This window comes from Salvelinus alpinus, chromosome 28, assembly GCF_045679555.1.
Source record: "Salvelinus alpinus chromosome 28, SLU_Salpinus.1, whole genome shotgun sequence".
Taxonomy (NCBI): domain Eukaryota; kingdom Metazoa; phylum Chordata; class Actinopteri; order Salmoniformes; family Salmonidae; genus Salvelinus; species Salvelinus alpinus.
In genome coordinates this window covers 8,309,615-8,322,333 of record NC_092113.1, presented here as the reverse complement: position 1 = coordinate 8,322,333, position 12,719 = coordinate 8,309,615, and the positions used below count along the sequence as shown (strand labels likewise).

The window sequence follows — 12,719 nt, the reverse complement described above, 5'->3', positions numbered from 1 at the left end:
GCCTTGAAATATATCCACAGGTACACCTCCAATTGACTAAAATTATGTCAATTAGCCTATCAGAAGCTTCTAAAGCCATGACATAATTTGCTGGAATTTTCCAAGCTGTTTCAAGGCACAGTCAACTTAGTGTATGTAAACTTCTGACCCACTGGAATTGTGATACAGTGAAATAATCTGTCTGTAAACAATTGTTGGAAAAATGACTTGTGTCATGCACAAAGTAGATGTCGTAACCGACTTGCCAAAACTATAGTTTGTTAACAAGAAATTTGTGGAGTGGTTGAAAAACGACTTTTAATGACTGCAACCTAAGTGTATGTAAACTTCCGACTTCAACTGTATATATATATTTTTTTTCTCTCAGAACATTAACCGTGTGTAGGTAGATAAGTGTGTAGGTAGATGTGGAAAGATAGATACAAATGATTTGTTGCAAGTTGGGGAGGGGGGGGTTCACACCTAGCTCAATTTGGGGAGGGGTGGTTCACACCTAGCTCAGCTATTAGACATTTCTTTAGTAAAGGCTGAATAGTCTATAGTTCAGCTAATAGCCCATCCTGCTAAAACTAATAATCATACCTCTTTCCCTTTCCACATGTTAAAGATTCCAGTTGATGAAGTGTTTTTAGCCACAATCGGCCCCAACCATAATTGGGTCACATTTGGGCACAGTCAATAGCATGCTGGACTTCGGGCTAGAAAACTGCTCGCTTCGTTACATTATTATGCCTGTCTCAGAGCAAATAGCCTGGATTGTTACACCCATCTCGTTCCTCACTCTCTTCCACACATCATTCAGTACACGTGTGGGATATGCTGGCAGGATGTACTGTTTTTTATTCTGTATATATGAATTACAAATCAGCCTTTACTTAAATCATGTTTCTAGTCTATTGCATAGTTACAATGTGTAATCTTTTTTTTTTTTTTAACTAGGCAAGTCAGTTAAGAACAAATTCTTATTTTCAATAACAGCCTAGGAACAGTGGGTTAACTGCCTTGTTCAGGGGTCGAACGACAGCTTTTTACCTTGTCAACTCAGGGATTCTATTTTGTAACCTTTCAGTTACATGTCTAACACTAGGCTACTTGCCACCATTGATAGGGCAGTAGTGGTAAACACTGTTGAAGTGTATAATTTTAATACATACAGTTGAAGTCGGAAGTTTGTAGGAAGTTTGTTTTTAACTGACTTGCCTAGTTAAATAAAGTTTAAATAAAAAATACAATAATTTAATGTAGGTAGGCCGTGAATGGCATCACACACCAGTACAGTAGGTGGCGGTGTACGCACTTACAATTTGGATGCGATCCGCCAACCAAATTCCAAGGAAGAATACGGGTCAACGCTAATGACGTCATCACGCACATTTCCGAGTTGTCCTTGAACGAAACATCGCTGGAAAAATGGTTGCATACTGGAGACAAGCTGGCCTTAGGTAATATTACATTTTTTTACAATATTACATTTTGCTTGTATTCTGATTGTACGGTGATGCACTTAAATTATGTAGTTACTAAATTGCATATTTGCTTGAGAGCTCTGGTGTGATGGATATGACTATCCAGCTAGCCGGAATGCTAACACGTTCAATGAACTTGACAAGCTTCCTAACGTGTTTCCCGTGAGTTATATCAATTGTCTTAATTAGTGTGGTACCACTCTTTTTGTTATATGTATCGTCGTGGTTTAAGAACACATGACAATGAATTAAGTATAATTCAGATGCTAGCCTCGGCCTGTTGGCTAAAGTGTGATTATCTGTGTCCTCTGCAGCTACATTCGCTTCTCTGCGATCTGCGCAAGTGCAGTCCGTGCGGCACTGAAACCCCAGTTCAAAGTCGAGGCACTGAAGGTTGCCGAGTCGAGCGTCAAAGTCTACGTACCAAAGGCTGTAGCATGTAAGTGTTGAAAACACAAATCAGAAATCACTACAGTATGTGGGATAAGAGCTGGAGATGCTGGACTTCAATTCATCTACCACCCACTAACCATCACACTATATTGCCTCATCTGCTCTTGCTATCACACCTGATACATTTTTTTGTACTTACTGCAGCTGCCAAGTAAGCATGTCAGGTATTTGTCATTACCATAGACATAGAACACTACAGAACTGCAGATTATCAACACACCTTAACGCCCATAGTGGGACAATATCAGCTCTATATCAGATTGTCTATGGTCATTACTCTGATAATCTGCGGTTCTCAACAAATAGCTAGCTACCATCACTAGTTCATAGTTTCTAAGATCAGTTTAACTTGACACGCTTTATCTTGCAGGATCTGAGTACGTCATCATGTAATGGATGTTCTTCGTGGCCAAGACGATCTGTCACTGTCCCGGCCAACATATCTTTGTGATGGATGACAACGCACGGGTTACATCTAGATTTGTCGAGAGACGGGAAGACTTAACAGAATGGATTTTTCCCCTTTAATTTGTAATTAAGAAAATGAAATAAAACTCCCATCTAAAAATAATTGTCTGCTAGATTGATAAACTCATGCCTTACCTGGCAACATTAACTGTGAGTGGCTCATAAAAAGGTGAACACATGTAAAAGTAGGCTAAAAGCTCTGAACTTGGTCTTGTAGTTCAAATATTTTATTTATTGAATTAAATGCTGTACATGAACTACAGTGTGAAATGAGAATGAATACTTTTAGATTAGCTTTTCAGTGGAGCGAAACAGGGTCGTGTTCAGTGTGTAAAGTTACAGAATGTTGAGAGAGAAGCAGGTCTGTTCTACATAATGTATTTCTATCAGCTTTATACAAGACATTTGTATCTATGATGTTGCAACTAAACTTAAATTAAATTGTTTAACATTAGGAACACTTCTGATTGGCCTATGGTCTAACGTTGTAAAATCATAAGTCACTGAAAAATGCATGCATTTTACAATCAAAAGTGCAACTCCAGGGGTGTATTCATTACATCTTGCAATGGAAGCTGTTTGGTTCTTAAACGAAACAGGGAGGGACCTACCTGAATTTGTCACAAAACTTTCTGTTTTGAGTGAACGGTTTCTGTTGCAAACATTTTGCAACAGAATCGGCGTGATGAATACACCCCAGATAAGAACCAAAAGCCAAATCGTCCTCTTCATAACAAATGTCATCATGCTCTCTAGTCGCTCTTCTCTCTGGTAATCTTGATCATGGTCTCCGGTGAGCGATACAGGAAGATGAGCTTCTCAAACAGTGTTTCCTCCAGCTCCATCTCGCCAGTCTCTCGCACAACAAAGATGTCCGTGCAGAGCTTCAACACTCGATCCACACACGGCAGCTCCTCAAACATAATGGAGCGGGATATCCCGTTGAAGAATTCCCTGACAAACTTCCCGACGACCAGCACCACAGACATGTACAGGCCCACGATTCTGCCATAGCAAGGTAGAATCAGGTTGAAGGTCGAGGCCAGACAAGCAACATTAGCATATAGGATTCCATGGAAAAGGGCAGAAAGAGACTTTATTTAGCAGTGAGAACAAATCAACAAGTTAAAAGGATAGTCCTATCAAAATGTAAATAGCTCTGGGGGCAGCATTGCGAGGGTTTTGTTTTTTAACCTACCCCTGTCCTGCAAGAGCATCCAGGCTGGGGGGACTGACTTTGTCGTTGAACACCACTATCTCAAGCTTGTGGCAGCTGCTCTGGACGTGCCCCTGTCCAGGAGTGCATTGCTCCACAATCCACCACTGACCCCCCTCTGCACTTCCATTGTCTTCTGCGCGCTGTAGTTTGATGGACAGGGGCCAGAAGAAAGCAAAAGTCTGCAGGTCCTCAGGCCGATCCGAGTGTTCTGTGGTGTTACAGATGGAACAGGGAAGATTTGAATAAAACGAGAAGCAGAGACCATGACATTTTTAAGATCCCATAGTAATATAAGCATCTGCATTTGTTATGTTGATGTTCTATACCAGTGGTATTGAACTCTTACCATAAGAGGTCCAAAGTTGAGTGTTCTATACAGTATGATGGTTGGATAGAGGGTCACTAACCTACTTTCAGACGGGTGGCCATCTTGGACACAGGTCCTCCGGAACCCTTGAGGAACTTGGGCAGGAGAGACTCAATGATCCTATCAGAGAGATTGAATTGAGCATATCAACACCAATATATAATAACCGTTGTGATCAACTCTTTTATAGTTGGGGTTATTCTGAATGTAATAAGTTCCTTTACATCTAGCTTTCAGAGTTAAGGTTATGTTATTGATGTTATGTAATGTTGACTGTGGTTGTGAACTCCAATAACATTTGATGATATAGTGAGAGTGCTGTGACGATTGAGACTCACACAGAGTCACTGCGTGTCCCTTTAAGCATCTGAACTATCTGATCCCTCAGGGCCCGGTCCTCATACTTCACAGTGTGTTCCCCCACGGTCTCCACGTTCATCGACAGAGACGCATTCCTTGGGAGCAGGGGCACATGTACACTCACAGAGTGAAATCACAACCACTATCACTCACTGGTTACGTCTAGTTGTTTATGGCTGTATCATTTGGCGTATGTTTATGGCACTAATCATACGGTCTTGGCAGTTACACAAAGTCAAAAATCCGGTCCTTGAGCCTCAACGGTGTTGCACCCTGTTCACGTATAACCAACCCAGAGCCCTATCCAACCCTTGTTAGTAGCTGGTCCTGCTACACTACATGTACCTGAGTAGTACCCATCGCAAGGTGATGTAGATATGGGTGGAGTTGCTGAGTTCATGGATCATAGCGTCACGGCTGGCAGGGCTGATGCTCCACAGCAGACTGGCATCACTCTTGATCTTTGCAATGACAATGTCCTCGGCCATGTAGTTCCCAAGGAACTGCATAGCTGACTGAGAGAATGAGACAGAGGTAAAAAGAGAGAGAGAGAGGAGTACGTCAGAGGTCCTTATCCTTAGGGTCTATTCCACAGCACCTCAAACTTGCAACTTGTAGATGGAGAACACTCTTACTGGGTGAGTGGCATAGAGGTTGTTGAGCCGGTTGAGGCCTGCAACTGAGTATGGCACCAGGTTCTGCTCCTGGGCACTCATTGTGAACAGTGGCTGTGAGAAACACACACAGAAAACACCAGCACTAACAGTTTCACAGAAGAAGAAAAAACGTTACATAAAACAGCGATTGTGAGCTGATGGGGCCATCGCAAACCTCATATCCTGCTATGCTGAGCTGAATAGAGACATCTAGAGGCTGATTGGTCACTCCAGCCACTGACTTGACCAATGACATGAAGAGGAGGGGGAACCAGATGACGCTGATGAGGAAGAATATGATGAAGCCACCCATTCCATACTTCACCACCATTTTCTTCTTCTGCCCTGGGATGTGTGGGTATTTCTGTACAAATTCATAGTTCAACACAATTTGAAATCAGTTCAAGTTTAACACAATTGTTCTTGACACAAGAATACTTAGTATACTCTAGTGTTCATAGACATCAAACAAACACGAAGACAGACAAACCCCTTCAATTCTACAGTGATTCACCATCGACTATCAATCCGATATACTCTCTACAGAGATGAGTTGGGAACTGTCAACTCCTACCAGCCTATTGGCAGTTCGGCATCCCAGTTACCTTCTCCGACTCCCTCCAGCACTTGAGTATGAAGATGTTGGCATAAATGTCCTCGACACAGATCCAGCTGCCCAGGCTGAGGGTGGTGTCGGTCCAGACCCAGTCCATCACGGCACGCAGCTCTATGAGGAACGGAACTAGGCGGAACCTGAGGAGGAGACATGAACAACCCAATGCACTGGTATTATGGGATTATCTAAAACCCTTACAAGGAAGTGGATGGCTTTTCATCTCGCCTTTGCTTATCTATCATAGAGCATCGACTGTACCCTTGAAAAAGGAATAGGTTGAGGTAGTTGTAGTTCTTGGTCAGGAAGTTTCCCAGCACACCATTTGGGTAGCCACACTTGATCTGGTAGGCCGAGAGGCCAAAGTAGATGCACTTCACAAAGTACCACAACTGTGCCACCTGGTTCATGTTGAACCTCCTAGAACACAAGAGAATGACCGTGAAAAAGGTAAATAAGCAGCTCCTTTTTTATAATTACATGTTTTATTTACACTATAGTAAACGTAAACTCTGACCTCTCAGTCACCCCAGGGAGTATGAAAAACATCCAAAAGTGGATACCAAACACCAGCACCACTTGGAAGACACATTTTCCCATTAGGGTTTTGCGGAGGTACAGAGCGCGGTCCACTATCATGGTGCCAAACTGGATGAGCAGCATGACCAGGAAGGCCGATGGGACCTGGTCCTCCCCAAGAGCATCTGTGATGTCAACACCAGCACTGTGTTTCTGTTCCGACACAAAAAGAAAACAGTGAAACAGATCCACTAGAAACAAATAGGCCTAATAGCTTTCCAAATACAATTTTGACTCAAACAGGCACTTACCCCAAACGCCCAGTATCCAAATATGATGACAATGAAGTTGACCACGTCAATCAGAAACATGAGAGCGTAGACGTCACACACTGGGCTGCACTCTGGGTGAATTATGTCATAGAAGAACTGCCTGATGGGTAGGTATATATGCAGGGCACTGCGAAGACAAAAGACAACCATGGCTGAAAATATTTGTTCATTTTTAAACCAAAAATCAGTACTTAAAGATGCATTCATGTCCAGTCAAAAGTGCTGTCTCCTGGACTTGTTTTTAAACTGCCATTTTCACTGGAGATGTGTAATTAAAGTAACAGAACACACCTACAATACATATCAGTACATGATAGTGCACTAAATGCTCACACTTCAATGATAGCAGCTTTAGCCTCCAGCATCCTTTCTCTAATCAGCTTTTTGATGCTCTCCTTCCTGGTCAGGGGAACTTTATTGTGGTGCCTCTTCTTCTTGGAGTGGCGCTTTGTGAGCCGCATATCACCTGCAACAATATCCCATCCACATCAAGAGACGTTCGTATATTCAGGTTGGGTAACGTTTCACATCTGTCCAGGCAACACCCCATTTCAACTTCAATACGCTTTCAAACAAATGAGATGTTTTCAGCACTATGCTTATGCTGCTGAATGTATGTACCGTTTGTCTCAGTGGAGTTGGCTTTTCCACATCTGCAAAATAAGGACGCAGTCGAGGCCGGGAGAGGGAGGCAGGGCAGTCTTTGCTTCGGCTCGTCCCCTTTTTTTTCTCCTCCACTCGTCTTAATCTTCTCCGTCTTCTTCTTTAACTTCTTGAAGAAGTCCGGCATCTCCACCTCTTTGTTATCCCAAAGACCGTGGCACTACGGGGAGAAGAAGAAAGTATTGAGAAGTTGTGCTTTCGTATATTCTATATGATGTAACACAGAAACCACCATTCCCGTCAGTACCTTCAGAATGGAGCGATGGAAGAACAGAGCCAGCATTTGTATCAAGTCAAAGAGAACATAGCCATATTTCTTCTCTACCCCAATGATGTTGGGCAGAGCAAAGGGCCGGTCTGCATTGATGCCTCGGTAGACCGAGGTAGTCCAGGGGAAAAAGCCAAACTGGAAAAAATACTTGACCACCACAATCAGCTGGAAGAGATAGGAATCATCAATCAACCCTCCATCTAACCAATCAACCAAATAACCAGCCAATCAACATATCACTCCGTTGGGGGTGCCTGCTGTGCGTACCTCTGTGTAGATGATGGCAGTCATCCAGAAGCGCTTGGTTGGGCGTGGCACAGACAGCATGGCCCAGAGGAAGATAAGGATGGGCAGGATCAGGCTGAGCAGGGAGGCAGACACCATGTGGTTCAGGATGATCACAAAGTAGCACAGCATCTCTGACTTCGACACCATGGTGTTGTACAGGGCAAACACCAGTCTCAGGTGCCTCGGGAGAGACTGGAAAAACTTATCAGACTCTTCAATTTCCTCGTTATCAAACATGCTGCAACAGAGGGCAAAAGCAGTATGTGAGTATCCTGAAGTGTAAATTAAATGTGTGATACTCAACTTTAATTTACTACGAGGTAATGTGACACAACTGAATGGGTCCACTTGACTATACCACAATTGTAACCAGAAAAACCACAAAGTCCCAATCTCCCATGACTGACTTGTTGAGCAGCAGCTCACTAGCCGTGAGGTTCCTGGTCTCACTCAGAGGCCGGGGGGAGTCTGGGAAATCTTCACACTTCTCATCACACTCCAGATAGTCCAGGGAGATAAATCCTGAAAACATCACAGCTTGTTCCCTCTCTTCCTCTTCTTCCTCCCTCCATTCCTCCTCCTCCATTCTATACTCCTCCTCCGCTGTATACTCCCCCTCCTTTCTGCGTGCATCCTCTCCTTCACTGTCCTCCTTATCAGGAGCAGTATCATCGTGGCTGCTGAAAAAAGTGTAATTATATGAAGTAATAAGATGGAGTCAAAGACATTATTAAGATAGAAGAGTTTATAAAGGTGTATAGAGAGTGAGTAGATATGAAACAATATATACAGTAAGTCTGGTATACAGAGTAGAGAAAACCATAAGTGAAGTCACCACTTAGATAATTCATTTGATGACACAGTAGTAGCAATACAAGGATATAACATCTATAGAAAGACAGGAGTACTTATGGGGGAGTTGTTGCTGTATATATTCAGAACCATATCCCTGTCATGCTTAGAGAAGATCTTATGTCAAGTGTTATTAAGGTATTGTGGTTGCAGGTTCACTTGGCACATCTAAAGCCTTTTCTTTTGGGGTGTTGCTATAGGCCACCAAGTGCTAACAGTCAGTATCTAAATAATATGTGTGAAATGCTTGATAGTGTATGTGATGTAAACAGAGAGGTCTACTTTCTTGGGAACCTGAATATTGACTGGTTTTCATCAAGCTGTCTGCTCAAGAGGAAGCTTATCACTGTAACCAGAGTCTGTAATCTGGTTTAGGTTATTAATCAACTACCAGGGTGTTTACAAACACTACAGGAACAATATCATCCACATGTATTGATAACAGTTTGCTAATACTGTAGAACTTTGTTCTAAAGCTGTGTCTGTACCCATTGGATGCAGTGATCACAATATAGTGGCTATATCCTGTTAGAACTGTTAAGGCTCCATGGGTTGATGAGGAATTTAAAAACTGTATGGTTGAAAGAGATGGCAAAAGGAGTGGCTAATAAGTCTGGCAGCACATCTGACTGGCTGACTTATAGCAAGTTGAGTAATTATGTTACTAAACTCAACAAAAAGAAGAAGAAACTGTATTATGAAGCCAAGATCAATGCTAAAGAATGATGGGAAAAAAACTTTGCAGTACTTTAAATGAAATGATGGGCAGAAAGATGGCTTATTCATCACAAAACCATTCGATGTTGCCAATTACTTTAATGATTATTTAACTGGCACCTAAGTGGCACAGCGGTCTAAGGCACTTAGATGCACTTAGAAATGCATACAACGAACAGTCAGCCATCGTTCTCATGTATAAAAAAACGAATAATGAAAAAAAAGCATTGCAAGTTGAAAATTGTTTGTCTGGGAGAGGTGAAAAAAGTATTATTATCGATCAATAATGACTAACCTCCTGGCATTGACAACTTAGATAGAAAGTTATTGAAGATGGCAGCTGACTCTATAGCCACTCCTATATGTTATATCTTTAATCTGAGCCTAGAGGAAAGTCTTTGTCCTCAGGCCTGGAGGGAAGCCAAAGTAATTCCGTTACCCATGAGTGGTAAAGCAGCCTTTACTGGTTCTAACAGCAGACCTATAAGCTTGCTGCCAGCTCTTAGTAAACTATTGGAAAAAATTGTGTATGACCAAATACAATACTATTTCTCTGTAAACAAATTAACAACATACTTTCACCATGCTTATAAAGAAGGGCACTCAACATGTACTGCACTGACACAAATGACTGACAATTGGTTGAAAGAAATTGATAATAAGAAGATTGTGGGAGCTGTACTGTTAAATTTCAGCGCAGCCTTTGATATTATTGACCATAACCTGTTGTTGAGAAAACGTATGTGTTATGGCTATTCAACCGCTGCCATATCGTGGATTCGGACCTATCTAATAGAACTCCGAGGGTTTTCTTTAATGGAAGCTTCTCTAATGTCAAACATTTAAAGTGTGGTGTACCACAGGGCAGCTCTCTAGGCCCTTTACTCTTTTCTATTTTTACAAATGACCTGCCTCTGGCATTAAACAAAGCATGTGTGTCCATGTATGCTGATGATTCAACCACATACGCATCAGCAACCACAGCTAATTGCAACGTGTACACTGGGAGTCAGGAAGCAAGTACAGGGACTCCAGGTGAGTGTCATGAGGCGCAGGTGTGCGTAATGATTCGACAACTGGCGACAACGAGCGCTAGAGAGTAGGAGTGGGAGTAGACATGACACTAATGAAGTCACTGAAACCCTTAAAGAGTTGCAGTCTGTTTTTGGAATAGATGGCCAGTAATAAACAGGTCCTGAACATCTCTAAAACTTGGGGGAAGATTTGTACCAAATACAATGCTCTAAGTTCTAGACCTCAGCTGAATCTGGTAATGAATGGTGTGGCTGTTGAATAAGTTGAGGAGACTAAATTACTTGGTGTTACCTTAGATTGTAAACTGTCATGGTCAAAACATATAGATTCAATGGTTGTAAAGATGGGGAGAGGTCTGTCCATAATAAAGAGATGCTCTGCTTTTTTGGCACCACACTCCACAAATCAAGTCCTGCAGGCTCTAGTTTTATCTTATCTTGATTATTGTCGAGTCATATGGTCAAGTGCTGTAAAGAAAGATCTAGTAAAGCTGCAGTTGGCCCAGAACAGAGTGGCACCTTTTACTCTTCATTGTATTAAAACTATGCATGCCAGTCTCTCTTGGCTAAGAGTTGAGGAAAGACTAACTATGTCACTTCTTGTTTTTATAAGAAACATTCATGTGTTGGAAATTGCTAGTTGTTTGCATAGTTAACTTACACACAGCACTGACACACACACTTACCCCACCAGACATGCCACCAGGGGTCTTTTCACAGTCCCCGGGTCCAGAACAAATTCAAGGAAACGTAGAGTATTATACAGAGCCATGAGTGCATGAAACTCCCTTACATCTTATATAGCGCAAGAGAACAGCAAACCAGGTTTAAAAAAACAAATAAAGCAACACCTCACGGCACAACGCCTCTTCCCCATGTGACCTACTTGTTGTGTGTGTACTGACATGTATGTGTAACTGATAGATGCACACACACACGACATGTTAATGCTTTTAAATGTAGATAAATTGTCAATTATTTTGTCTGTAATGGTTTTTTCTTTGTGTTGGACCACAGTTAGACTAGCTGTCGCCATTGGCGTTGGCTAATGGGGTTCTTAATAAATAAACAACAACAAAAACATCACCTTGGTGGAGGGACTTCGCTGTCAAATGAGCCAAGGTCCAGGTTGGCAGTTTTCAGTAGTTTCCGTCTGAGTTGCTCGGCAGTTGGCTGGAGTAGAGGAGGATCATCCAGCTCATCCAGAGTGGGCTGTCGAGACCCCAGCAGGGTCTCATCCGTCACGCAGCTAAGACATGACGACAGGGAAACATGGTGACCATCCTGGTCTTACGAGGCCATTTATAAATCCTCCATATAGAGGTTATGATGCGGAATAACATAATAATAGAAAATACTACTTCATAATTAATTCAAAAGTAATCCGTTCTGTATAACACATGCAGTCTACGTACGTACGGAATAGAAATGAATTCACTAATCATGACTATAGGTGTTACATCAATGCAGACCTGGACAAGCTGCTACCCCAGGAGATTTTGGAATGGGCGTGTTTTAGCTTTGAGTAACCTCGCGGTGATGAGGGTACAGGTGGTGGGGAGGAGATGGGGAGAACTATGTCATCTTGGTCTTCCAGCGAGGCCAGAGTGTTCTGCCTAGACATCCAGTTTTCATAGAAGCGCGTCACGCTCTCCTGTGACACTTCTTTCCCCTGTAGAAGGAACAGGGGAAAAGATTGTCTTTTATTTGTATCATCACTGCAGGCAGGACATCATTAAAACAGAGTTCAATTGAGTGAAGTCAAATGAAGTATCCCCTGCAATACACAAAAAGCATCTTGGAGACTTAGAGTGGATGAATGTTTCATACACCTTTTTCTGTTGCTGGCCTAGAAGAGCCCTCTCAAAGCGCAGCACTTTGGTGATGTCCTGGTTATCTTTGCAGAAAGAGTTAAGGCCCTCAGTGACGTCATCCAAAAGGGACAGGATAAACACCCATAAAAACTTGAGTGAGTAGATGATCCTCTGAAATATATTTTCTGTGAGAGGAGAGAGTCGTTAGAAACCTATCAAGTTAGAAGCAGTGCAAGGACTTAGTTAGTCTACTGTATATCCATGAAGGGTCTGTGGAGGTGGAATGTTTACCTTTCTCCTCCTCTTCATCGCTCTCTTCCACCTCCAACTCGTCCAACTCCTGAGACTCGGCTCTCTCAATGCCTTGGATCAGACAACGACACAAAATAATACATGACTTATTCTGTCTCTATGACAACATTATGCAAACAGCCCCATACAAACGAGCCCCTCTTACCTTGCTGTCTTTGCAGCTCTCTCTTTGCCATCCTCTTCTCTTCATTTTTCATCTTGTTCTCTTCTTTTTTGTGCAAATCCAGGGCTGCTTTGGAGCTTGTGGCCCATGCCTCATAGGCTATCTGTGGAGAAAGGAGGCACACAGTTTGACATCACATTCAACAACATCCA

At 42.4% G+C, this 12,719-nt stretch overlaps 2 protein-coding genes across 3 annotated transcripts in view; one reads left to right on the top strand and one right to left on the bottom strand.

Annotated features, from left to right (window-relative positions):
• Positions 1–1,277: 1,277 nt before the first annotated feature.
• atp5f1e (ATP synthase F1 subunit epsilon) lies at positions 1,278–2,487 on the top strand. Of its 2 annotated transcripts, XM_071371449.1 has the most exons (4): positions 1,278–1,442; positions 1,781–1,905; positions 2,064–2,083; positions 2,290–2,487. In XM_071371449.1, exons 1-3 carry the CDS (start codon positions 1,411–1,413, stop codon positions 2,072–2,074), a joined length of 168 nt encoding a protein of 55 aa, XP_071227550.1. In that variant the 5' UTR covers positions 1,278–1,410; the 3' UTR covers positions 2,075–2,083; positions 2,290–2,487. The 2 variants fall into 2 exon arrangements, with proteins under 2 accessions (XP_071227550.1, XP_071227551.1); XM_071371450.1 differs by lacking the exon at positions 2,064–2,083.
• The window catches only part of LOC139557985 (piezo-type mechanosensitive ion channel component 2-like), a 31,536-nt gene continuing 21,135 nt past the window's right edge, over positions 2,319–12,719 (bottom strand). The window contains exons 35-55 of the mRNA XM_071373356.1: positions 12,550–12,670; positions 12,384–12,455; positions 12,111–12,277; positions 11,751–11,950; positions 11,366–11,527; positions 8,083–8,355; positions 7,655–7,913; positions 7,364–7,552; positions 7,075–7,276; positions 6,787–6,919; positions 6,433–6,580; positions 6,120–6,334; positions 5,864–6,022; positions 5,595–5,742; positions 5,165–5,353; positions 4,969–5,061; positions 4,679–4,848; positions 4,312–4,428; positions 4,014–4,093; positions 3,586–3,814; positions 2,319–3,392 (exon numbers count right to left, since the gene is read on the bottom strand). Of these exons, the coding sequence (XP_071229457.1) occupies positions 3,140–3,392; positions 3,586–3,814; positions 4,014–4,093; positions 4,312–4,428; positions 4,679–4,848; positions 4,969–5,061; positions 5,165–5,353; positions 5,595–5,742; positions 5,864–6,022; positions 6,120–6,334; positions 6,433–6,580; positions 6,787–6,919; positions 7,075–7,276; positions 7,364–7,552; positions 7,655–7,913; positions 8,083–8,355; positions 11,366–11,527; positions 11,751–11,950; positions 12,111–12,277; positions 12,384–12,455; positions 12,550–12,670 (3,579 nt within the window). The 3' untranslated portion in view covers positions 2,319–3,139. The remainder of the gene's footprint in view (positions 3,393–3,585; positions 3,815–4,013; positions 4,094–4,311; positions 4,429–4,678; positions 4,849–4,968; positions 5,062–5,164; positions 5,354–5,594; positions 5,743–5,863; positions 6,023–6,119; positions 6,335–6,432; positions 6,581–6,786; positions 6,920–7,074; positions 7,277–7,363; positions 7,553–7,654; positions 7,914–8,082; positions 8,356–11,365; positions 11,528–11,750; positions 11,951–12,110; positions 12,278–12,383; positions 12,456–12,549; positions 12,671–12,719) is intronic.